The sequence below is a fragment of the Bufo bufo genome, chromosome 4 (assembly GCF_905171765.1).
Source record: "Bufo bufo chromosome 4, aBufBuf1.1, whole genome shotgun sequence".
Taxonomy (NCBI): Eukaryota; Metazoa; Chordata; class Amphibia; order Anura; family Bufonidae; genus Bufo; species Bufo bufo.
The window spans coordinates 80,742,024-80,770,013 of record NC_053392.1 but is presented as its reverse complement, the minus strand read 5'-3'; the positions used below and the strand labels follow the sequence as shown (position 1 = coordinate 80,770,013).

The 27,990-nt window shown below is 44.6% G+C and overlaps 1 protein-coding gene across 3 annotated transcripts in view; it reads left to right on the top strand.

The window, feature by feature from the left end:
* The window catches only part of LOC120997373 (WD repeat and coiled coil containing), a 69,169-nt gene that overhangs the window by 21,754 nt on the left and 19,425 nt on the right, over window positions 1–27,990 (top strand). For 2 of the 3 annotated variants that reach the window (XM_040427424.1, XM_040427426.1), the window contains one exon: window positions 25,084–26,981. In XM_040427424.1, the coding sequence (XP_040283358.1) occupies window positions 25,104–26,981 (1,878 nt within the window). In that variant the 5' untranslated portion in view covers window positions 25,084–25,103. Of the gene's footprint in view, window positions 1–17,810; window positions 17,816–25,081; window positions 26,982–27,990 lie in introns of all 3 variants that reach the window. The other variant, XM_040427425.1, reaches the window with a different exon arrangement.

Below are 27,990 nucleotides of genomic sequence, written 5' to 3'. Positions count from 1 at the left end.
GGCTCATTCTAGGGAAAGCCAGGGTTTAGGCACGTGTTCGCCGCACGGGTGAGGAACCCGTCTAGGGACGTCAGGGCAGTCAGGTGCCAGCCGCAAGGTGAGTCAGGGGTCACCACCTTTACCTTTCCCTTTTCCCTCCCTGTGTGTGACGCCGGTCATTACACCGCCCAATCCTCCTGATAACGTCATCTGGCAGCCTCGGTTGCCGCCCCTATTCTAAATGAATGACCCGAGTACCCCTCCCCCCCCCCCATTCCTATTTTATCCAAGCACTGTCTAAACAAAGCTGTAAACTGATAATGCCAGAGGAACGACCCATCCTGATGAACCAACAACGGAGCCCACCCTGTTACCACCTCCGGACAGTACGCCCTCATGCAACGCACCGGACACATTAAACAATCCGGAATCTCAAACAACACTACTCTACGACCTCTCCCTTCCACGTCTGTTTTTGATTGTCTAATCACAAATTCAACCCTGTCCGAAAAAATGTCGTCATCATCTCTCAATAACCCTCCCACTCTATGACCCGAGGGACAAACTATCTCCCCCAACCGCAACGCCCCAAAAAACGCCAACGAGAAAGCCAAGCGAAATAACCTCGCCTCCCTCACTGAACTACAGACCCCGTCCAACTGCTCCCCTAACTGCAACAGTAATGTGAAAGATACCGGCCGCCGATCATCACCTCCCCCTTTATCCCGGCGCCAACCCTTTAAAGCCCTCGCCACCAAGAATTACTTTGTTAAATCCACAAACTTTCTGACCCGAAAACCAAAAGCTAACCCCCCCCCCCATACAGCCATTCATTTTCGCGACAGACCAACCCTCATCCCTACAGTGGCCTATAAACAACAGCGGAGCAATCTCCCCATCCCTCTCACCAGCCCCTAAGCTACCCATCCACTCCTCCCACCGCTGCCAAGCTTTCAAATACAGCTCCCACGTACCAGGCGCCAATGAAGACTGGATAAGACCCGCTACTGTCACTCCGGCACTTCCCAAAGACAGGTTGGACACTCAAGCCCCACTTCCGCTGCCCCCGGAGCCAGCTGACGGAAACGGTCCCACTGCGAACGAGAGAGAGCATCAGCAATGCAGTTGTCAACCCCAGGCACATGAACCGCCACTACCCGTGCGTTAATTGACAAACACTCCAACACTAATTTCTGCAACAATCGAACTACCAATGATGACGAGGCCGACAAACCATTAATCGCTTGCACTACCCCCAGGTTGTCGCAGTGGAACCGAATTTTCTTATTCTCAAACACCTGCCCCCACAACATCACCGCCACCACTATCGGGAACAGCTCTAACAACGCCAAATTTTTAACCCAACCCCTCAGAACCCAACTGTCGGCCACTTCCCCGCACAATAAATCCCAAAGCCACAACCCCCCGCCGCATCTGAAAACAGGTCAAAATCGAACGAATCCACCATTTCGTCCATGAACAAAGAACGGCCATTATATTTTTTCAGAAATGCCCCCCAAACCAACAAGTCCCCCTTTAGCTCCCGCCCCAACCTGAAAATCCTGCCCATGGGCATAATGCGACACGCGAAATTAAGCTTTCCCAGAAGCGACTGAAGCTCCCGCAACTGAATCTTCCGTAACCGCCCTGCCCGTGCCACTTCCTGTTTCAAGTCCACTAACTTATCGAGACGAAGCCTACATTCCATGTGTTTAGTAACAATCTCTATACCGAGAAAGCTCAATTTAGTCGTGGGGCCCACCGTCTTCTCCCTAGCCAAAGGAACCCTGAACAACCCCTCTAACGTATGCAACAAAACCGAACAAACCCTCGACTCTTTAGGGTCGACGCAAAGAAAATCGTCCAGGTAGTGGATAACCGAATCACACTCAGCCGAATCCCTAACCGCCCACTTAAAAAAGGAGCTAAACATCTCAAAATATGCGCAGGACAATGAACAGCCCATCGGTAGACACCTATCCACAAAAAAAAAAAAAACATTCCAAAAACAGCCCAATAGGTGCAGACTATCGGGATGTACAGGCAAAAGCCTAAACGCCGCTTCCATGTCGGTCTTCGCCATTAGCGCTCCCTGACCGAACCGTCTCACCCATGCCACTGCCGTGTCAAACGACGTATAGACCAAATAAAGCCGGGTCAATGCCGTCGTTAACCGACGTTCCCTTAGGGAAGGACAAGTGGTGAATCAGCCGGAACTTATTGACCTCCTTTTTCGGGACCACCCCGAATGGGGACACGCGCAAATCCAACAAGGGGGGGGGGCCCTCAAAAGGGCCAGCCATCCTCCCTAGTCTAACCTCTTATTCCAACTTTTCCGTAACCACCCCCGGGTGCTCAACTGCCGAACGCAATTTTTTTGTAACCAACCAAGCGCCAGACGGAATAAACGGGATCCGAAAACCCAACGCAAATCCCTCCCCTAGCATCTCCGCTGCCTTTCTGTCGGGATACCTATCGAGATATGGCCGAAACGGAGTCTCCCCCTTTTCCAGAACCCTCTCCGCCTCTTTGCCTACCGCTCCTAAAGCACCGTGCAGCCCCATGCAATCCCCCGCAGTTGGAGAATTTGTGCTTAAACTTTCACTTGGACCCAAACTTGCATCCACCCTCATTGAACAAGAAGCACAGTCCTTTTGCGGAAGCTGCCGCAACACCGGACTGTCCTCCGCCCCCGGCCTCCCCCCGAAAGGACTGTCCTGACCTAACCGGTGCCGTCCCTTTCAACCACAAGGCAATATCCTTTTGATCCCATCTGATACCCGGACGCACTGCCTTCCACTGCCTGAATTGCTCATCATATCGCAGCCACGCTAAACCCCCATATACCCTATACGCTTCCCCAACAGCATCCAGGTAGCAAAAAAGAGCGGAACAACATTCCGGCTCTTTTTCCCCTATCACGCTCGCCAGTATCGCGAACGCCTGTAACCAGTTTGCAAACGACCTCAGTATCAGCCCGTGCCTGCGCTTCTCCTCGTCCTCCTTTTTGCTCCCGTCCTTCTGAATTTTATCTAAGTTAAACTTCTCCAAAGGGAGCAAGGAAAAAATATCTACGTACTCCCCCTTCCATATTTTTTCCCTGACCTCCTGCTTAAGATGCGCCCCCAGGGGACCCTCAAAACATACATATACCTCCCCTTTCGCCCTGTCGTCCAACCGCGTTACATCTTCCTGCCCTGCGCACCCCGCCTGCGTCTGGACCGACACCGTGCTGGCCCTCACCGCCGGCACAGTGCCCCCAACACCACCAGAGCCCCCCCAACACCCCACGCCGGTAACGGGGACGCCCCTCCCATGCCCCATCCTGCTACCAAACCAGCTAACCCCCCCAACAACTGCCCCAAACCTTTACTCAGTTCTGTCTGGGGCCCCCCTCCCCCGCTAAGCTAGCACCCCACTGCACTAAAGGTCCCCATTGCTGCTCACCTGGCTGCGTGGGTGCTGTGACCCCACCAGCCGCAGATCCTGTATCCCGACCAGTCCTCTGCCCGGATCCTTCTTGACAGACTTCTCCTATGAGTCCCCTGGTTAGGCTGGAGCCAGGGACGTCAGCCGGCACATCTTCTCCTGCATCTTCAGGGGAGGCGGAGCCAACCCCCTCTTGCATCCTGGCGGTCCTGGACAAGAGCCTGCTGCCTCCTGCCATGCGGCCTGCAGCAGCTCCGACATCTTCTCCTCCTCCTGCGTGCTGAGGGGCCCCAGCCACATCTCCCATGACTGGTCCCGCTAAACCTGGTCCCGACTCCCTGCGCTGCGACACTGGCCAGGCAGACCTGGCACGGCCTGCATGGGGGCTCCGCCTACTAACCGGATTCCTTCCACGCCTGGGCGTTCGGGGAGGAACGGGGCCCGCCGCCTGCAGGCGTGGAGGGTCCCTGTTGGGTTTCTGTCTCCGGCACTGAGCCCGAGGGGGTCCACTGTCTGGGCTAAGGTGCGCCGGCGGAATAGACCTCCGCCGCCCCTCTCAGCAGCTCCTGCACCCGCTCCTGGAGCCATCCCTCGCCACGCTCCGCTGCTGCCGCCCGTAACTCTGCCAGCAAGGCCTCCATCTCCGGTAAGCGCAGTTGTGTCTAGTTGTTCCTGCTTCACAAAATGGCCCCTCTTACCGGCCGCACTCTTCATTTAACCCCATAACTCCTCCCCGACCCCACAAATCCCCCAATCCCCACCCAGGGTCTCCTTAAACCGCCTCCCCCTAGGCTATAGCCCTCAGTCCGGCTTTTCTTGAGACAAACTTGTTTTTACACATTGCTCGCCATATATATTGTGCTTGTTCTTGTTAGCAGTTTTGTGTTGCACTTAGTACTATAGTCTTCAACATTTCATATGAAAGTAAGAGATCAAGTTGATTTTGAAATCATAACATATTTTTCCAGGATATATATATATATATATATATATATATATATATATATATATATATATATATCTCTTATCAATATGGTACTGACCTGTGTATGCCACTAATGTACAGGCAATCTGCATCCTCGCTTCCATGATCTCTTCTGATGTCAAGAAAACATACACAGCCACAAAAAGTGTATTTTCCTCCAAACACAGTTGAAATAGGAAAAGATTGATATTAAGGTTTATGAGGTACAGAAAGTCACGGACACAGGGTATTTGACAGGAAAGTGAAGGAGAGAGGAAGGCAAGATGAAAACAAAAAAAAATACAGAAAGCATTAGTAAAGTAAATTATTGTAAATGCTGCATAATGCACAGACAATAAAGACAATACAGATGAATTAATTTTAATATTTATTACATTTAAAAGCAAGAAGACTTCATTGCCTTTAGTATTAAGACACCACAGCTACTGCCATCTATTTGCAACTCATGCTCCAAAGTATTACCTGTCCATTTCTTCCCCGTGCTTGGACAGCCTCTATTTATTAGAAAGTTCCTGGACAAATCATAAATATTTTAAGCACGTCTAAAATAAAAATTCTACACGGCAAATACAATTTCACTTACCTCCAGTTACAGAGAAATCTCCTCTTGTATTTGTCCTCGTTTCCTATGGGATCCATTAGCAATAACGTTTTCTTTGTTAAAAGAACGATCTGAAGATATAAAGCAGTTCAAGCATGGTTAGATCATGGAAATGTGATTTAGATGCTAAGGTTACATTTTAGAGGCCAAAAAAGAGCAGAAAGAACAGTTTCAGCTAAAGGGAACTTTGTCAGTTCTGTAGGAGATTGTAGACTTAATACAATTATCCAGTGTGCTGTTGTACTAACAGGGCAAATCCAAATGGATTCCTCTGGTAACTTCATCTGAGGGTAGGAATTAACAATTTTCAGATATTTGTCACCTTCACCTTTTTAAGACAATTTTTAGTAGTTAAAAATAAACCTAAATAGATCGATTTATTAAAATAAAATTACTACAGCTCACCTTTCCAAAACACCTGAATTGCCCAGAAAACAATGCGGTCGACACACATGCGCTCATATGGTAGATGGTTTTCTGTGAACGAAAAAGCACAACAAATGTTCAGAAAAGGCATCCTTACTTTGGGTTAGAAAATGCAAAAAATAATTGCAAAAACAATATAGTTAAGTACTGTAAGCCCCCCTCGGTGAAGGGCCTATGGTTGTCATGTTATTTGGGTCACAACGTCATGAAGCCAAACTACGTACAAACAAATTAGGATCATAGGTTGTCTATATATGATTGAACAAAAGATGGGTGATGCAGAGGCCAATACAATATGTCAGACATTGTGCAGTAAGTAAACCAGTATTTGACATGGGTTGTAATTGGAAAACAGAGTGGCATAAAATGCATGTACAGTCGCTGAATCCTGAGACTAGAAGATGTGTGGTATTTTTACGGGTTTTTTCTATTAAATGTGACAGATACCCATCTATCACCTAGGAACAGGTGAAAAAAAAGAAAATAAATCTTCCTCAAAAAAGGCACAGATGCTGAAAACTTTTAATACAGATAAAATATAGGTCTACTGATAATCATACTGTCCGCAATTTAGTGACATTTTACCCTATGATCCTCTTCTCCCACTTCTTTGAAAATTCTCTTGTTATTGAAAAGTATAGCAAAAATACATACTACAACCTTTTGCAGTGAAATAGACACTGGGGTGAAGAGTGTACATTGCATAGAGTATACATAACAGCTTGACAGACTGGATATTAACCTGAGAAGAATTCTGTATACAAATGACAGGACAATAATAATTTCCATTGTTCAGATATAGACAGAGTAAGCATATCCCATTATTCAAGTATTATGCAGAGGTTACGGGTGTACCACTCAAATATACAAAGACCTTGTAGTATGACTAGTGAACATAATGGAGCAGAAATAGAGGAAAAAAGGGAGGTGAAGGATATGGGATGAAGGACAAGGAATAAGAGGGAGGGAAGGAGGGAGAACAAAAACAACAACCCATCCATGACACTCGTTCATATGTAGCATATCAGATAGATAAAGTGCATATTAAAAGTATTTGCATTCACAGGTAGTATTTTGTCATTTACACAGACTTGTTCTATAACACTGGACATTAGTGCGCAGATATCCCATCTAACAATGAGCTCACAATGTACTACTGCTAGAGGTCACGTGTGCCGTCTGATTACTCGGTTGGACATCCCTAAACATGAGTCAGGGTGTCCAAAGCTTCACATTTATTGTGATTCCTGTCCTCCCAACTTGCCAGTTCCTCCATGCGACAGATATGGTCTACTTTGTTCAGCCATGCCTCCACAGTGGGGGGTTCTGTGCGCAACCAGTGCTGTGGGATGAGCAGTCTGGCAGCTTGGAGTAATTGAGTGGTTAAGCATCTTTTTGAGGGAGAGAAAGAGGGAGTCGGGAGCCACAGGAGCACAAGAGTAGGGGGCACCTCTACGGTGACATGCATTATCTTCTGAATAGTGGATAAGACCCCTTCCCAGAATGGACGGATCCTAGGGCAAAACCAGAAGATGTGAGACAGAGTGCCTGTGTCCTCCAGACACCTCCAGCATTTGTCATCCTGTCTCATACCCCTGATAAACATTTGCTTCGGAGTCAGATACCACTGGGTAAGGACTTTGTATGTGTGTTCCTGTATCCTGGTGCACCTAGAGAAACCATGGGAATGCGCATGGATGCGCATGATATCTGTTTCATCCAGCTCCACCTCTAGTTCAGCAGCCCAATGCCTCAGGTATTGCAGTGTTCCAGGGTAGCGGGGACTAACCAATGACAAGTAACACAGGGAGATCAGTTTGCGTGGGATAGACTCAAATGTTAAGAGTTTCTCAAACCAAGACTGGGTATGTCTGTGTCTATTACTCTCTATTAGTGGCCTGGAGACTGAGTTAAGCTCAATCAGTTCCAGAAAATTACACGATTTTATAAGATTGTGTAACGGGTGCTGGTCAGAGAGATCACCAGAGGTTGCCCCTAGGAATTCCTCTGTCTTAAACTTACGTAGTCTAAGCCAGGTCGTAGCTGTTTGTTTGGTATTTGGGCGTGTAGCGAAGGGGAGAAGGTCCGCTGGCATAGATGGGGAGGGGTTATTCAGGATGTTAAGTTTGCCGTTTAACTGCTTAATTACTGAAGCAGTTCCCCTAGGCAGAACTTGCGACCTGAGATTAGAAGTAGTAAGACCCGCCCTCTGAACAGATGAGAGTTGAGCAAGTTCTAAGTCGCTTCCCCAAGTTTGGTATTTAGTGGCATGCAATTGTCATGCCTTACTCTGACGATGTGCGGAGGTCAGCCAGGATTGCAGCACGAGTCTAGTATTTGTTTTGATGCTGTGCTGGATCCGCCTCGCATCAGGTGCACTGGGTGGAGTCATTAGTTTAAATAGTCTCCAGCTAAAGTGCTCTGAGCGGATTATACTCATCATTGTGGTCTTGGAAGCTAGGAAGGAAGGTTGGCTGTTTGTTCCTGCTCTCAGCAGATAAGTGTCTTTTCTTGTTTGGTTGTTTATGTCAACTTACCCATCCAGGTTCTGTGCGAGCTGGCAGCTCCTTTCTCCCCACTTCACCATCTCAGGGAGTTCAGGGTTCTGTTAGTATAGGCTGGTGGACACAGCAAATCTACCATCAAGATTTGTCTGTGGGCTGAGCATTGTAGGGAAAGAGGTCAGGGATAAATTAGGTGACCCTTCCCCTGTCTCTCGTCCAGAGCCTGGTTGGTGTGTTATCTGTTTAACTGTGCACGTCCGCCGTGACAGTAATTGAATCCATCTTTTTAGATGAATCGCTTGATAGTATAGATGTGCGTCTGGTAACCCAAACCCCCCCCCCCCCCGTATTCCTCCTCTGTATCAGCCTGTTATGGGCTAATCTAGTGGACTTCCCACCCCACAGGAACGTTCTAAATAACCTCCTAACCTGGCAAAAGAAGGACATAGGGAGAAAAATGGGCAACATCTGAAGTACATAAAGGAGCCTGGGCATGATGAAGGCCTTTAAAAGGTTCTTTCTGCCCATCCACGAGACATATGGGATTTTAAGAGAATGAAGCTGCCTCTGTACATCGTTCAATAGGGGTTTAAAGTTCAAAATGAAAATTTGGTCCAGATTAGCTGGTAACTTAATCCCCAAATAGGAAAGGTGAGATCCCTGCCAAATGAACGGGGTTGTGCCCTTTAAAAAGGATATCATTTTACTTGTCGCTGAGACGTTCATCGCCTCTGATTTCGTATAATTAACTTTAAAGTTAGAGATCCTCCCATACAATTCGAAAAGGGATAGAAGATGCGGAAAGGCCTTGACAGGGTTTGTGAGCATGACCAGAAGGTCATCAGCATAAGCTGCATTTATAAATTCAGCAGAGCCATCGTTGACTTTGAGGCCCTTTATACCAGGGTGTTCTCTTATAGCTTGCAATAATGTCTCCATTACCATGACATATAATGTGGGTGACAGTGGGCACCCCTGACGAGTCCCGTTTGTAATCGGGAATGGTTGAGATAGTGTACCATTCACCCTTATATGGGCACTAGGTTCATGGTAGAGGGACATGATGGCGGTTTGGAATTGCTCTGGATTGCCAAATTTATGTAGGGTTTTCCTCATATAGCTCCAGCTCACCCTGTCAAAGGCCTTTTCCGCATCCACACCCAAAAGGACCAGTGAGGCCTTCTTTTTCCTAGCTAATTGCATCGCTGAGAGAACCCTACAAGAGTTCTGATTACCTTCTCGTCCGGGCACAAACCCGGCTTGGTCCGGGTGAATTAGTTTCGGCAGAAGGGGAGCAAGGCGGGAAGCCATCAATTTGGCCCATACTTTAACGTCCACGTTGAGAAGTGAAATCGGCCTATAACTGCCAATGCGGTTAGGGTCTTTACCTGCTTTAGGGAGAATTGTAACCGTTGCTTCCAGAGATTGCCTATGGAGAATAGAACCGTTTAAAAGGGAGTTACACCAAGTGGCCATACGAGGGGTTAAGATAGTTGATAACTTTTTATAATACCCCACCGAGAACCCATCAGGTCCAGGGCATTTCCCCATTGGCATAGAGCTCAGTATATTTGCTATTTCTTCTATTGTGACTGAGGCAAGGAGCTGTTCCCTATCCCTGGTCTCCAGTTTGGGTAAATTGAGATTCATCAGGAACTTATCAGCTGCCTCTTCTATGTTTGCTTCTGTATCCCCATCTGGGCATTGGAGACCATAAAGCTGACTATAGAACTTATGGAATTCTCTCGCAATATCTGACGTTTTATGTAATAGCCTGCCATCTTTATTTTGAATTCCGGATATATAGGAAGCGGCTTTTTTCAGTTTAAGGAGCGAAGCCATAAGCCTCGTCCCCTTGTCCCCATGAGCATAAAAACGGAACTGGGCATACTGATAAGACTTGGCCTGGTGATAGTTAAGGTGATCCTTTAATTTTTTCCTAGTCAGTGTTAGTTCTTGTTGGGCTTCTATAGTTTTGGATTTCTTGTGCAGAGATTCTAAAGCAGAGATCTTTTCTAGCAATGAATGAAAGGTTTTTTGTCTTTCTTTTTTTTTCCGACTACCCAGGGCAATCAGCTCGCCCCTGATGACCACCTTATGCGTCTCCCAGACAGTCGTGACAGAGACGTCATCCGTGGTGTTCTCCTTGAAGAAGTGTTGTAGCTTGGCTTCTATGTCTCTCATTCCCTCCACAACATCCAGCAGAATCTCATTTAATCTCCACTGTCGAGATTGCTGAGGCAATTCAGAGAACACCACGGATGTCGTGACAGGAACATGATCTGATACTGTCATAGGATCAATGGTGGAATTATTCACCAGTTCAGCATGGGTATCAGAGATGAAAATATAGTCTAGCCTAGAATAGACATTGTGCGGAGCTGAGAAAAATGTATAATCCAAATCAGTGGGATGAGTCAGGCGCCAAGTGTCTAGTAAATGGGCCCTTGCTAAGTGCTTATTAATCCTGCCAATAGCCGCTTGAGTCAATTGTGAGGAATGATCTGAAGCGTCCAAAAGTGGGTTTAGAGCAACGTTAAGATCACCCCCTACTAACCAAATGCCTTCTGCAAATAAGGTAAGTTTAGACAGTGTAGCCTTCAACCATGAGCCCTGTCCCCGGTTAGGACTATATAGACTTGTCAGCGTCACTAGTACGGTCCCTATCTTGTCCTTTACAAACATAAAACGTCCCTCTGGATCGGTCAGAGATGCAATAAGGGAGAAGGGAACCCTCTTGGATATGGCAATCCCCGCACCCCTGGAAGCCTTGGCATGGGTGCTGATGAACCAGTGTTGAAAGTAGGACTGGGAGAGTTTAGGAACATGTCCTAGTTTAAGATGTAACTCTTGAAAAAAAACAGACATCTGTGCGTCTCTTTTTTTAGAAGTCTTATCACCTATGAACCTTTTTGGGGGGTGTTAAAACCCCGTACGTTAAATGAAGTGCAGTTAACTGCAGCCATCAGTATAGTGATGCACGCATATGCGTGCAGACAATGACATATGTGAGCATGGACAGGGAAACAAACAAGGTAAAGCCTTGCCTTGGACAAGGTCCTTTGATCCCTTTAGCCAAAACCCTGCTAACAAAAGCAATACATGCATTCTTGCAAGCAAAAGGGGGTAAAAGGATATAAAAGAACTCCATGCGGGAGCACAGTAACCACCGGTGGCAAGGTGGGAGCAGGCTGACATACTCGGTGTCAGACAGTACTGCTCCTGGCCACAAATCAGGATTCCATACCCCTACAAAGTGTGCCAAAATTATTATACATGTGTAAACATAGCTACTCTCTTAACCGCCTAAAAGAGTCTAGCTGTCCATAAAAGGGAAGCACAATATACTGTATGCAACTTCAGTATGCCATTATGAGCGAATGCATTACTTAATTAACCTCCATAGTAATTGCCTAGAACACCATTAAGTGAATGCAGCTTCACATCTTTCATACAGAGATCACTGATTTCCCTCATCATAAATGCGCTCCTTAAACATAATAAACATTAATTTAGGAGCCTGCATTCTAACAGCCCACATACGACCTGTGGAAAATGTTCAGGTGATTCTTTGTTTTGCTCCTGAACCTTTTCTTTGTGGCACCTTAGACCATCTGGAACTATCAGGAAGTTCTGGGAGCTGGACGCCAGTGTCCGCCGAGGGCAGCCATGATGTATTATCTTGTGGTGTAGTATTGAGCAGCTCCCACGCCGCCGGCAGATCACTGGGGGTCCGGATCGTGCACCTCTTGCCTTTCTTAGAGAACATAAGGCCAAAGGGGAAAAGCCACTTAAATGGGATCTTGCTCTGGCGCAGTATCTCGGTGACAGGGCGCAGGGCTCTTCTTTTACTAAAGGTTGAGGGCGCGAGATCTTAGAACAGCAGGATCTTGGTTCCATCATACTTTAGATCCCCTTTCTCTCTGGCCGCCTTAAAAATCGCATCGGTATCTACGTACCGAAGAAGTCCACAGACCACATCACGAGGGGGTTCTCCATCCCTGGGTTTAAGCCGCAGGGAGCGATGGATGCGCTCAATTGTGACTGCAGATGCACCTTCAGGGCCCAGCAGGGAAGCGAAAATGGCGGACGCTGCTGCAGGTAGCTCTTCATGCGACACCACTTCTGGCAGACCTCTGAAGCGCACATTCTTTCGTCTGCTTCTGTTTTCCTGATCTTCAATCAGGGCAAATGCGTGATCTAGGGAGGACAGGTAAGCAGAACTATTGTCCCCTATCGTGCGGGCGTAATCCAGAATGTCCCCTTGCGTGTTTTTGAGCCTCTCGACTCTATGGCCAATGTGTTTAATGTCCTCCTTTATTTCAGTGTGCTCCTGCATCACAGGTTTGTAATGCTGACAGGAGCGCCTGTTGTAGGAACCTCTTTAAAATAGGTTCAGAAGCTTCAGCATGCGATCCCTGAGAGCCCTCAGTAGACGGGCTGTCTGCTCTTTCAGCTTCATCAATGCCATCATTAGGGTCCGGCGGTGCCATCTTAGGTCGCTCTGTTACCGGAGCTGCAGACCGCTTGTTGAAATATTTCTCCATTTCGGAGGGTCCCCGATCTTGCTTGAGGGGTTCAGGTCTGTCTTTGGGCAAATATTTGCAGATTTTTCCCATATTTGTGCGGTTAGGACACAAAATAAACCACTTTGTGAGGCAATGGAGAAGAGAGCTCTCTTCACATGCGGCCGGTCAGGACGACGGTCAAGCTCCGCCCCTCTCTCCTCCCACTTCTGCACAGGTACGCACACAATCGCACATAAAACTTGTACATACAAGTTTTATTAATGTCCTCCAGTCTCCACTCCCCTTACCTTCATTATGCGACCCTTAAACAGCAGCTACTCACGAGCACAACCATGTTAGGCTACTTTCACACCTGCTTTAGGTGCGAATCCGTCTGGTATTTGCAGAGATGGATTCGCACCAATAATGCAAACGCTTGTATCCGTTCAGAACGGATCCGTTTGCATTACCATGAACAAAAAACATGATAATGATGTTCATGATAATGCAAACTGATCCGTTTTGACTTACATTAAAAGTCAATGGGAGGCGGATCCGTTTTCAATTGCACCATATTGTGTCAGTGAAAACGGATCCGTCCCCATTGACTTACATTGTAAGTCAGGACGGATCCGTTTGGCTCTGCATCGTCAGGCGGACATCAAAACGCTGCAAGCAGCCTCCAGAGCGGAATGGAGGCTGAACGGAACCAAACTTATCCATTCAGAATGCATTGGGGCTAAACTGATTTGTTTTGGGGCCGCTTGTGAGAGCCCTGAAACGGATCTCACAAGCGGACCCAGAAACGCCAGTGTGAAAGTAGCCTTAATACTAAAAATAACAATATTTATATTAATTTCTTACTTCATTGGTCAACCAGTTGCTGTTTTCAAGGGCTCTAAAAGATTTATCATAGAGCTTATACCGGCAAATTATTGTCTCCAGGCGACCTGTATCTTTCTTGCTCCAAAGACTTTTTACTTTAAAAAAAATATATAATATTAAGTTAGCATTGGAATGCTGTCATGTTCACATCAAATCATTTTCAGGGCCAACACCTAATGCTGTGTACACACGGGCAAAAAATTTGTACGTATTTCTACTTTTGTCTCAAAACTATGTGTTATACAATGTTTATTTTTCTCACCTTACCGAAATTTGTATGCTCAGCTCGTTAAAATTATAGGGTTTGTAAAGAGCGCGTGAAATTCTGCCAAGATTATCAGTGCGCATGCTCACATTATCACTTTACTCAGAAGAGAGAGCTTGTCGTATTCTGGGTACCACATTTCGAAAAGCGGAAGAAACTCGTGCACATTATATTGCCACTATATAGGAAAAGTTTATACGATTCTTTTTCCACACGTGTGTACGAACCATAAGTTCTCTTAAAAAGCAGGGCCAACGGGGCCTCTGTTCATGAAAATAAAACACCTTCGGCTTCTCTCTGGTCACACTGATCCACCAAAGCTTTTTTTTCCTCCATGTCACAAAGAGGTAAAACCTCTTCAAGATTAGTTGACGTTATCTCAGAAGACCTTTCTTTTCTCAACACACCACTTATTTCTTCCAGTTTTTGTTCGGGGATGTCTTTGTCATTCTGGGGCAGTAAACATCTTTTATAGGGTTTCAGATGTGAAATGTTAAATGAAGTCTTCAATTCTTCACCACTTTCATTGCACAGTTTAACAATTTTGCTCTTGATTTCTGTAATTGTATATGAGCCAGAGAAGTCTGCCTCAATTTCTTCCACCCTTTCTCCCCTTCTTCCTCATATTGTAAAGGAATACTTCATCCCCAATTTTGTACATTTAGATTACTATATTTTTTAAGAACCTTCTTTATATGTGCCTCATTTTGTCTTTCTTGGGAATATTGCATATTGTAATCAACTTTGGCCCTGACCTGTTTATTTTGTTCTAATTTTGACTGAACAAAACCTGTATAATCTTGCTCCTTTGGCAAAATAATTGAAGCAAGCTAAAATCAAAGAGAGAGTATTTATGTTTTAAATTGTAGTCAGGACAAAATTAGGGGAAAAAATAAGAATAAAGATCTCCATTACATGTTGCTAAGCACAATAGTTATGAACATTCTGAAGTATACTAAATCTTTTAAGTTCTATTCCAGAAATTGTATATTTTGGATAATAAATAACCTATGGATGGATATACCAACACCTTTCAAAAACCATTCTATATTATCCTTTGTGGATCTTTACTTTGGGCACAATCTGAAAGGACTATCTCCAAAAAAAACTGTGTTTGCATTGAACTGTCCTGATGTGGCACCTTTCCATAACTACTTATGCAAGTGTACAACACCACAGTCCGCTTTCCTTCAGGGTAATCCTGCTGTATGACTTACCCATTAATGTGAATCTGCACTCACCGCATGTTCAATACATCTGGGTCTCCACAGACTTCCCCTATGGCTACTGATTATGCTCGGACTCTGGTGCTTGAACTCTCCTTTAATCCATCTCTCTGTGCATCCCTATAGTCCATACGAAAGTTTCGCACAGAGTTTTGTTAAAGTCTAAAAAGTTTATTATCAAACCATCACATACAACTCCATCTGACTCGGAGGTCCCCTCTTATGCGTTTCACCTACCTGGTGGGCTCAATTGTAGAGCAATACATAATCGTGCGGTAGCTGCATTCTCTCAGAGTGTGGTCTCAATGAGAAAAGGAGGTCCGTGCCTACTATAGCTATGTTTCCTCCAAATAGCAGGGACCAGAAGGTGACTGTTGGCTGGGAGCAGTCCATCCCCTCTCCACAGTGACAGCTGAGTCCGGACAACTTCCATAAGACATCAGAAGTTGATGAAGCCACATTCAGAAGCCCACAACCTGATATCATGTAGGCCATTTCGAGGGGTGGTGGGTGAGAGGGGAAAAATGAGCATGGGTAGGCTTCTGTTAATTGTCATTAACATAGGCCTCTGCTCGTTAACCTTAACAAAGATTAATGAAGCCCCTACAGGATTGGTCAGTGGCCTTGTCCCTTTCTTGCCCTAAGGGAAATCACTTGTTGCCTTGAAGCAGAGAAGGTTTGACTTGCAGGTGCACATCATGGAGAAATAAAAGTTGTAGATGAGAACTCACAGGAAAATAAGGACCTACCCACACATCAAGAACTCAGGACTTGAAAGTACAAATGTGATTATGGTTTTCACCAAAAATAAAAAAAAAGTCTCCTTTATAAAGGTAATTGCTCATAGCAATTACACTAAAATGGGCTATGTTTAAATGTCTTTACCTGAGATCAAAGTCGCAAGGACGAAGGAAAATTTGAATAGAACTATATTTTAAAGAAATATGTCAGAGTCTAGAAGTCGTGTTGTGTTTTTTTTTTTTTTTTTAATAAAAAATGTATTTCTTACCGGAAGTTCAGTTGATACTTCAGAGGGGAATACTGCCTCTCTCCCATAGAGCAGAAAAAATTTACTAAATTTGGTCCCTGTATGGATATTTTGGATCGTAGTGAAAAAAGGGTGGCATCTAGAAACACATCCCAATCATTTTGCTGATTGTTCACTAATTTTAGAATGGCTCTAAAAAGGCAAATAAATATAATCGACTATACTGATGGATAAATAATTTCCAAAGGTTAAGTTAATGTAATATTTTTACCGCTTTATATTATCATTAGTTTTTTCATCCAAGCCATTAGTTTGGGGATGATATGCCGCAGACATACAACGTTCTATTTGCAGAATTTTGCATAATGTAAAATTGATCTGGAAAAGACAAAATGTAGTAAATAACTTTTTGAGGCTCTGAGAGCAGGTTTGAAAAGAACAAATACAATCAGTATTTATGGAAGAACTACAATGTTTCTAGGGCCCTCTCTCCTTCTGTACCAGTTTGTAACTCGTCTTGGTTATGATTAGTGCAATTGTCTGTATTATGTATGTATACCTATTCTCATATGTACAGCGCTATGGAAGGAATGGCGCTTTAATAATAAATAATAATAACCTAAATCCCCCATTCAAAGCAGTAACTTCATTAACAAATTCTCTGCCTTGATCAGATAAAATCGTCTTCGGGCATCCATGCCTATAGAACATACTGCATAAATTCTGAGCCACTTCCACAGCAGATTTAGTTTTTAAAGGATATGCTTCAACCCATTTTGAATAATAATCCGTTGCAGTCAATATGTATTGATTACCATTCGAAGTTACTAGGAAAGTACCTGTTAGATCTATCCCAATAAGTTCCCAAACTTCGGAAACCTGCAATCATAAAACATTTGTATTATCTTTTATAACACTTTAATAATGCAACTAGATCTGCCTTCCAAATTGTCTTAAAGGGCACCTAAAAGTAAAAATAAAACATTATATAACACACACACACACACACATAAAATTCATATAAAACATACCTGCTTGGTCTCTATTTTCCTCTGCCCCCTCCGTACTGTCCGGTCTTCGTGCCCCTGGACGACGCCATCTTGGATCCATCAATGTGTCACTCTCCCGTTGGGGTCGGCCTCTTAGTCTTCAGCTTTTTCCATGGTCACTGCTCACCATTCACTGTGAATGGGCGGGATCGCGAGGTAAACACTCTGCGATCCCGCCCCTTGCCATTCATGGTGAGTGGTAAACCACGGGAAAAGATGAGGAGGCGGGACCCCGACGGGAGATTGACAGGCTCATCTCCCATCGTGCCTTGCAAAGGTTCCCAGAAACCTTTTGAAAGGGCCTAGGCCGCTCGAGATAGAGTGGGTGGGGCCAGCAGCTAAAAAGCTGCATATCTCGATCAGGTAATATTTTTTTTTTTTTTTTATGTATAAATTTTTTGCTTCTATAGCTTTAGGTGCCCTTTAATTTTCACACAGACAAAATGCTACCAAAAACAGAATTTTTTTTTATAGGGACTATCAAAATATTTTGGCACAATATATCTGTGTTTGAAGATAAAACTCTACAATATAATGTAAGTATTATTATAGTATAGTGTTGTTGTAAATTATTTTAAACCTCTTCTCGAGCAAACCATATTAACCGCCTCACGTCCGCCCATAGACTATAAACGTCCTATGGGTGGACGTCTATTTCTGACAGCACGTTTTAAAACGTCCTGTCAGAAATAGCAGCTGCACGCTAATCGTGCAGCTACTGATCGGGTTGCCCGCTGTCAGTGACAGCAGGGCAACCCTAAGACAAGGCAGGGACAGTGCCCAGGTGTCCCTGCCTTCCGGATCGCTGCAGACACAGCGCTCACCGAGCGCTGTGTCTGCAGAGAAGGAAGCGCTATGCGCTTCCTGTTCCGGCCCGGTGGTCATGTGACCGGAGAGTGCAGGAGCTGTGTGAGGTCTCTCAGAGACCTCGATCAGCCCTGCTCTGAGGCTGTACAGCGCTGGATTGCTGCTGTACAGCCTCTATAGGGGTGTATTTGTCCTGTAACTGGGGCTACTATGTCAGCCCCAGTTACAGGAGAAATCAACAGTGAAAAGAAAAAGTGAAGTAAATGTCCCCCAGAGGTCTTGTATGACCTTATGGGGGACGAAAAGTGTAAAAAAAATAAAATTAAAATAAAAGGTTGAAAATAAAAAAATTAAAAGTTTCACATGTAAAAAAAAAAAAAATTCCCCAAGTAAGGAATGAAAAAAAAAAGTTAAAAATAGAAAAAAGTATACATATTAGGTATCGCCGCGTCCGTATAAACCAGCTCTATAAAAATATCACATGACCTAACCCCTCGGGTGAACACCGTAAAAAAAAAAAAAAAAAAAACTGTGTCAAAACAAGCAATTTTTGTCACCTTGCATCACAAAAGGTGCAACACCAAGTGATCAAAAACGCGTATGTCCCACAAAATAGTACCAATAAAACCGTCACCTCATCCCGCAAAAAATGAGCCCCTACATAAGAAAATCTCTCAAAAAATAAAAAAAACTATAGCTCTCAGAACATGGACACATTAAAACATAATTTTTTTGTTTCATAAATGCTATTATTGTGTAAAACTTTAATAAATGAGAAAAAGTATACATATTAGGTATCGCCACGTCCGTAACAATCTGCTCTATAAAAATGTCACTTGACTGAACCCCTCAGGTGAACGCTGTAAAAATAAATAAATAGAAACTGTGCTAAAACAACCAATTTTTTGGTCACCTTGCCCCATAAAGTGTTATAATGAATGATCAAAAAATCATATGTACCCAAAAATAGTACTAATAAAACTGTCACCTTATCCCCTAGTTTCCAAAATGGGGTCACTTCTTGGGAGTTTCTACTGTAAGGGTGCATCAGGGGGCTTCAAATGGGACATGGCATCTAAAAACCATGTGGAGTTCCTTTTCTTCTGCGCCCTGCCGTGTGCCCATACAGCAGTTTATGACCACATGTGGGGTGTTTCTGTAAACCGCAGAATCTGGGTAATAAATATTGAGTTTTGTTTGGCTGTTAACCATCGATGTGTTAAAGAAAAAAATTGATTAAAATGGAAAATCTGCCAAAAAAGTGAAATTTAAAAATTTGATCTCCATTTTCCTTTAATTCTTGTGGAATGCCTAAAGAGTTAACAAAGTTTGTAAAATCGGTTTTGAATACCTTGAGGGGTGTAGTTTCTACAATGGGGTCATTTATGGGGGTATCCACTATGTAGGCCCCACAAAGTGACTTCAGACCTGAACTGGTCCTTATAAAGTGGATTTTGGCAATTTTCTTAAAAATTTGAAGAATTCCTTCTAAACTTCTAAGCCTTCTAACGTCCTAAAAAAATAAAATGACATTTCCAAAATGATGCTAACATAAAGTAGACATATGGGGAATGTTAAATAATAAATATTTTATGAGGTATCACTTTCTGTTTTAAAAGCAGAGAAATTGAAATTTAGAAAATTGCGAATTTTTCAAATTTTTGGGTAAATTTGGGATTTTTTCATAAATAAAGGTGAAATATTTTGACTCAAATTTATGACTATCATGAAGTACAATGTGTCACGAGAAAACAATCTCTGAATGACTTGGATAAATAAAGGCGTTCCAAAGTTATTACCACATAAAGTGAGATATGTCAGTTTTGCAAAATTTGGCCTGGTCAGGAAGGGGGCAAAGGGCCCAGATGGGAAGTGGTTAAAAAAAGCCACAAAAAAAAAAAGTACCCATTTTTTTAATATCCAAAGTCATTAACGGGTGGTTAAAGCTATTGTGGTCTTTGTAACGCCACAGTGTCCACCTATAGGGGATGCATGAAATTCTTTAAACAATTTCATTGCCTCTATTTGGGTTCTTATAACTCTCCTCTTGGATCCATAATGGAGTTCATCCCCTGCATTATGACCGCATACAAATATTGACCATGATTAACAAATACTCACACCCCCAGCCTGTCCACATCTTAAACAAGTAATTGAAATACAGACCTAGGAGGTGAAATTTTGATTCATGACATCTTAGATTCTGTCGCTGTGACTTAAATCCTTGTGGATATGAACCGCTCAGAAGCAGATTGTAAACATCATACTTCTCCATGGCTGCAATATAACAATATTTTTATGACAAATATAAATAGCTAAAGTCAAATCAATTTATTTACGAATACGCAATATATTTTTATGCGTTTGTTTTTTCACTCCCTAAATTACAAACTGTATTTATTGTAGTGCAGTGTTCCTGTGGGTGTGAGGCTATTGTATTTTATATACTAAGCGCCAACATATAACGGAGCGCTGTACAATAAAATGGGGCTTACAATGTAAGAGGTTGGGGAAGAGAGTATACAATGGGTAGGGGAGATAGGACTGGCGAGCTGGTAAAGTTAAGCTCCTCTGCGACGCTTCCCTCGCGACGCTCGCGCGATTCCCCCCTCGCACGATGACAAGTCGCGCGCGCCACAACCATGGATCTCTCCGGTGTCCGCGATCCCTAGGATATGGTCCCACGCTATTGCACGAGTGATGGCTATTGATGGCCGTTCGCTGTCCTCCACGGACAGCGAACAGCCACACCGCTTACCTGTCCCTAGGCACGTCATACCGATGAATACAGATATAGAGACGGGGAGCAGGCAGTTCCGAGAACAGCCGCCGGGGGCCTTCATCGGGATGACACTCCTTACGTGGTCATCGCAGTGTCTGAATTCCGGCAGCCGGTTTTCAGACCGGCTCCCGGGATAGGCACAGGTAAGGGCTCACCTGTGCATCGCCGGACGGCTTCACACAGGTGAGTCTACCTTACTAAAGATGGCAGCCCGCATGTGTTCGACTGGCAGCGAACACAGATGTTCACTGCGGACCGACCGATACTAGTGATAGCGTGGGACAATGCGTGAGCCACGCGCAACAGTCGTTTGTCGGTTACAGGTCACGTGATCATTGCTCCGTCTGTATGGAACTTTAGAAATGAGAAGATGAGTAGGGCAGACTGAGGAGGGGGTTTTCAAGCTTCAAGCAGGGTGAGCCGCCCCATCCAGATTTTTTGTGGTTTTTAAGCTTCGTTGGAAGTTTTTGAAAGTGGGAGTAAGTCTAATTGGACGAGGGAGTGACTTTCAGAGAGTAGGGAGGGCCCCAGAGAAGTCTTGAAGCTGTGCATGTGATGATGTTATAACCCGGGACATCATTAAAAGGTTGGTAAAAGAGCGGATGGCTCAGTTAAGGGTATTTTTATTTACAATGTTGGAGATGTAACAAGGACAGGAGTTGTGGATTGATTTAAAAACATTTGGGAGCCAGTGTAGAGATTTACAGAGATGAGCAGTAGGTGAAGAGGAGTAAACAAGTCTCGCAGCAGCATTCATGATAGACTGGAGTGGTGAGAGTCGAGTTAGTGGAAGACCAGATAGGATGGTGTTGCAGTAGTCAAGGAACATGGCATATATAAAGGGGGAATCTGTGGATAAGAACATGGCATATACTTTAATACTTTACAATATGTTATAAAATCAATAAAAAGATTTTTAAAAGAAATAACATGGCATATACAGTCAGGTCCATAAATATTGGGACACCGACACAATTCTAACATTTTTGGCTCTATACACCACCACAATGTATTTGAAATGAAACAAACAAGATGTGCTTTAACTGCAGACTGTCAGCTTTAATTTGAGGATATTTACATCCAAATCAGGTGAACGGTGTAGGAATTACAACAGTTTGCATATGTGCCTCCTACTTGTTAAGGGACCAAAAGTAATGGGACAGAATAATAATCATAAATCTAACTTTCACTTTTTAATACTTGCCTGAAGTCTGGAACGCATAGACATCACCAGACGCTGGGTTTCATCCCTGGTGATGCTCTGCCAGGCCTCTACTGCAACTGTCTTCAGTTCCTGCTTGTTCTTGGGGCATTTTCCCTTCAGTTTTGTCTTCAGCAAGTGAAATGCATGCTCAATCGGATTCAGCTCAGGTGATTGACTTGGCCATTGCATAACATTCCACTTCTTTTCCTTAAAAAAAAAACTCTTTGGTTGCTTTTGCAGTATGCTTTGGGTCATTGTCCATCTGCACTGTGAAGCTCCAATGAGTTCTGAAGCATTTGGCTGAATATGAGCAGATAATATTGCCCGAAACACTTCAGAATTCATCCTGCTGTTTTTGTCAGCTGTCACATCATCAATAAATACAAGAGAACCAGTTCCATTGGCAGCCATACATGCCCACGCCATGACACTACCACCATCATGCTTCACTGATGAGGTGGTATGCTTAGGATCATGAGCAGTTCCTTTCCTTCTCCATACTCTTCTCTTCCCATCACTCTGGTACAAGTTGATCTTGGTCTCATCTGTCCATAGGATGTTGTTCCAGAACTGTGAAGGCTTTTTTAGATGTCGTTTGGCAAACTCTAATCTGCCCTTCCTGTTTTTGAGGCTCACCAATGGTTTACATCTTGTGGTGAACCCTCTGTATTCACTCTGGTGAAGTCTTCTCTTGATTGTTGACTTTGACACACATACACCTACCTCCTGGAGAGTGTTCTCGATCTGGCCAACTGTTGTGAAGGGTGTTTTCTTCACCAGGGAAAGAATTCTTCGGTCATCCACCACAGTTGTTTTCTGTGGTTTTCCGGGTCTTTTGGTGTTGCTGAGCTCACCGGTGCATTTCTTCTTTTTAAGAATGTTCCAAACAGTTGTTTTGGCCACGCCTAATGTTTTTGCTATCTCTCTGATGGGTTTGTTGTGTTTTTTCAGCCTAATAATGGCTTGCTTCACTGATAGTGACAGCTCTTTGGATCTCATCTTGGGAATTGAAAGCAACAGATTTCAAATGCAAATGGCACACTTGAAATGAACTCTGGACCTTTTATCTGCTCATTGTAATTGGGATAATGAGGGAATAACACACACCCTGCCATGGAACAGCTGAGAAGCCAATTGTCCCATTACTTTTGGTCCCTTAACAAGTGGGAGGCACATATGCAAACTGTTGTAATTCCTACACCGTTCACCTGATTTGAATGTAAATACCCTCAAATTAAAGCTGACAGTCTGCAGTTAAAGCACATCTTGTTTGTTTTATTTCAAATCCATTGTGGTGTGTATAGAGCCAAACATGCTAGAATTGTGTCGATGTCCCAATATTTATGGACCTGACTGTATAAAGGGGGACTCTGTGGATAAGAACATGGCATATATAAAGGGGGACTCTGTGGATGAGAACATAGCTGCCATAAAGGAGGGGGACTCTAGGTATAACAGGCAATAGAAAGGGCAACTATGGGCAGAAGTTGGACAATATAAAAGGTGTGTAACGTACACATACATTGGATCCACGCATTAAGCAGGATACCTTAAGCTCCGTATAGAAGGAGCAAGCTCCTTTGCGACGCCCCCTCTCACGCGATGATGTTAACAAAAGTCGCGGGCACCGCGGCCATGGCTGGGATCGCGCTGCCGGATCTCTGATTGATCCGGCATATGCAATCCCTAGGATATTGTCCCGCGCTATCGCACCTGCTAAACTATGCCGCTGGGATCTTTCTGCCGTCACAGTACCTTTTTGAAGGGGTTGTGTCCTCTCAGATAATGGAGGTATATAGCTAGGATAGTTGCGGGGCCCAGAGATGTTGTAAACGGAACCAGCAAAGCTCCTGGGAGCGCACCGCACATGCACAGCTGCCCTCCATTCATTTCTCTGGAGATGCTGGGTTCGGCCACCATTTTGCTGGCCGTGTATTAGGCTTTGTTTTAGAAATAAATGAGGGTCCCCCCTCTGGGACCCACACCTATCAGACAATGGGTGCATATCCTAGCAATATTCCCTCATTTTCTGAGATGGGAATACCACTTTAATTCCTCCGCCCTTCTACTAATCAACTGTACCCAGGAATGGACGGAATATTGTTCTGTTTAGGAGCTTATCCTAAATTAGCCCCCAGATGTCCCAGGTGCAGCAAACAGAAACCAAAATGTTTTAGATGATAGTTTTTATTTAATATTTTTCTCTTCCTCCGTCGTGTGAGTAATCAGCTTTGTATGTATGGATGGCTCCTCACCTGAGGCCCCCGGGTAGATGTGTCCTTTTAAATAATAATCTTTATATAGAGCCAACACATTCTGCAGCGCCTTACAATCTGGGGTTCATGTACAAACAGTCATAAATCGCATAGCAACAGACAGGTCAATAACTATAACAAGAGGAATGAGAGCCCTGCTCGCAAGAGCTTACAATCTGAGTTTTAAATGCATTTGGTGACAGTAATGACCTCAGCTCTTCACTAGTAGTAGGAGTAGCAGCACCGTGACACGCTTATCTTTTCTGACTCCTCTAAGCTGCCACTAAGTCATATACCCAGTGTTGCGTGTGCGTTACTTAGTGCGGCCGTTGCAAAAATGATCTGTCTTGGTGCATTCCTAGGGGGGCAAGTGACCCACGTCATCATGAAACTTTGAAAGGTGAGGCTTAAAAAGTGCTGACGTGTTATCTGAATATAGCGACCACACGTTATACTAGTAATGAGCTGGATTGTAGGTTTGGAGGACAGACAGCAGCCCTGTATCCTTCCCCCACAGAGACGTAAAGAAGTTGTGAAGGTCTGTACCTGTATAGTGTGTGGACACCTGACATCTCGCCTCGATGAGACATTCCATTCTGATGCGGTGGAGTCTGTCTCCTTATGCAGACTCAACTCTCTTTTTTTAGAAGGGTTTTCATAAGAATTTAAAAGCTGTCTCTAAGAATGTGTGAGGTCAGGGGCTGATGTTGGGTGAGAAGGTCTGGCCTGTCCGATACCTAAAGTCATTAGACGAGTTGAGGTCGGGGCTCTTATCAGCTGCACAAACTCCTTCAATCCAACTCATTTCCACATGTCTTTATGGAGAACATCCTGCACGCAAGGGCACAGTTCTCCTGGAACAGGAAGGAACCTTCCATAACAATGTTGTCATAGATGGATGAATCTGGGTTTGGCACATGTCCTAAAAGCACTATTTATTGAAATACATAGTACCGACTGTAAAATTTGATGGAGGAGGAGGATTTGGTAAGGGGCTGTTTTTCGGGGTAAGGCCTCTTATTTTCCAGTGAATGTTATTTTATGTTGATGATCTATCTTCAGGTCAGATATCTGCCACTGTTGTAGAGTAACAGTGGCAGATACTGTACGTTGTTCACCAGGGTGGAGCATTCGTTTTGTAGTGTGTTTTTTTAACATGATTTAAATTTTATTTTTTTTTCTATTCACAGATGTTTTGCCCAAAGAAACAATGGAATTAGGAAAGGGTAAACTTCTCAGAAGCGGCCTCAACGCCTTGTACCAAGCCATACATCCGATACATGGCTTAGCCTGGACAGATGGCAAACAGGTTATTCTAACAGCCTTGCACCTTCATAATGAAGACCCAAAGTTTGGCAACTCCGTAGTGATTGGGCAATTTGAACACGTTCATGGCCTCTACTGGGGTACAGCTCATGCCAATGACCTACCCGCTCTCCTGGCCGTTCAACACAAGAAACATGTCACTGTCTGGCAGCTGTATTACAACAATTCAGAGAAGAACAAGTTGGTGGTTTCTCAGACTTGCGAAGTCGGGGACCCCCTGCCCGTTCTCCCACAGGGCTGTGTGTGGCATCCAAAGAAAGACATCTTGGTTATTTTAACCAAACGCGATGTGTCTGTCTTGTATTCCGTGCGCTTGGACAATTCTAGTGTTAAGGCGGACATTAAAAGCACGGGGGTTGTCCATTGCGCTTGCTGGACCAAGGATGGAAGTCGGTTGGTTGTCGCCATCAGTAGCGCACTTTACTCCTATATTTGGGACGGGAAGCACAAAATGTTAAATCCCTGTACTTTTTGCCCTATATTCGACGTCGGTGGATACATTTGTGCAATTGAATCAACAGTTGACTCTCAGGTGGCTGTTGCCACCGAGCTTCCCCTAGACAGGTTATGTGCATTGAATGCCGGCATTGCATTCGACGTGCCAGCAACCTCCGAAATAACTCCCTCCGCCCAACCAGCCTTGCTGCTCATGGATGAAGAATTCTCTCTAGATGTGGGGCGAAAATCAACTGATTCCGGCACTACCATCTCCACAGATTCCCCAGTTACTTCCCCTGGGACTATTGACCTAACCCATATCTTGATCAACCATTCGAAATCTGATCTGAGCCCGCTTCTTAACTTAAAACCCAAGGACTACATAACAGGAAGTGGTCAAGACTCCTCACATCTGATCCTTGTGACCTTCGAGAAGAAAGTGACGTCCACCCGGAAAGTTAGCATCCCATGGATTTTAGTTCCGGACATCTTGGCATTTGATCCTGGTGCACATATCGTTGCCGTTGCTTCAAACACATGTAGCCATGTTCTAGTTTATTCATTGACTTCTACAAACATGCCCAATATTCAGCAAATCCAACTGGAGAAGAATGAGCGGCCTAAAGGCTTGTACTTCCTGACAGATAAGATGTTGTTAGTGTTGGTTGGGAGGCAGAAGACATGTGACCCAGCGTTCCTCCCTTCTTCTAGCTCTGATAAATACATAATCCGTTTGATGGTGAAGGAGGTTATGTTTGATGAAGACTCTGAGATTCCGAGTGCACACTCGAGCTTCGACTCTTCAGCTATATTACATGGGAGGAAGAAGTATGTGGACTCCTACAAATATGAGCAGTCTCCTGCTTGTCGTGAACTTTTGATCCCAGGAAGTTCCTCGGGACGTCCATCTTCAAGCAAAAAGCGACTCATAGAAGAGATTCGAAGCTATAACTGCGATCAAAGCCCAACATCCAGCGCTAGTGACTTTGAGGAGAAAAAGACTACAATGACTTTGCACCACTTAGACGCTGAACCGAAAAATAGGTCTGTAATACTAGGTTTAGAGACACATCGTAAACCTTCCAGCAGACCAACATCTCCAAAACTGCAATCCCAGGCGTGTAACAACCTGACAAGGAACACCACTGCTGTCCCGGACCATGATTTCCTTCACGTGTCCCGGAATCTGGAGCGACTTTGCTGCAACATGTCCAATTTACAGCAACGCCTATCCGATCTAACAGAAATGGCGCAAAACGGAAGGAAGTCTTATCTGTCCTATGCATCCTCCAGAGATCCTCCATATGTTACCATCATATGCCAGGTATTTCACTTGATTCTAACTTAAAGGGGTTATCCGCAATTTTTTTTATATTTATTTATTAAAGAGTACCTTTTACCACTTTATACTTTATTAAATCAATAACTCAATCTGCAGCTTTTAACCACCTCCGGACCGCCTAACGCAGCATCGCGTTCCGGAGGTGGCAGCGCTGCGCACAGTCACGCATATACGCGTCATCTCGCGAGACGCGAGATTTCCTGTGAACGCGCGCACACAGGCGCGCGCGCTCACAGGAACGGAAGGTAAGAGAGTTGATCTCCAGCCTGCCAGCGGCGATCGTTCGCTGGCAGGCTGGAGATGTGTTTTTTTTAACCCCTAACAGGTATATTAGACGCTGTTTTGATAACAGCGTCTAATATACCTGCTACCTGGTCCTCTGGTGGTCCCCTTTGTTTGGATCGACCACCAGAGGACACAGGTAGCTCAGTAAAGTAGCACCACTACACTACACTACACCCCCCCCCCCGTCACTTATTAACCCCTTATTAGCCCCTGATCACCCCTGATCACCCCATATAGACTCCCTGATCACCCCCCTGTCATTGATTACCCCCCTGTCATTGATCAACCCCCTGTAAAGCTCCATTCAGATGTCCGCATGATTTTTACGGATGCACTGATACATGGATCGGATCCGCAAAACGCATCCGGTCGTCTGAATGAAGCCTTACAGGGGCGTGATCAATGACTGTGGTGATCACCCCATATAGACTCCCTGATCACCCCCCTGTCATTGATTACCCCCCTGTCATTGATTACCCCCCTGTAAAGCTCCATTCAGATGTCCGCATGATTTTTACGGATGCACTGATACATGGATCGGATCCGCAAAACGCATCCGGTCGTCTGAATGAAGCCTTACAGGGGCATGATCAATGACTGTGGTGATCACCCCCCTGTCATTGATTACCCCCCTGTAAAGCTCCATTCAGATGTCCGCATGATTTTTACGGATGCACTGATAGATGGATCCGATCCGCAAAACGCA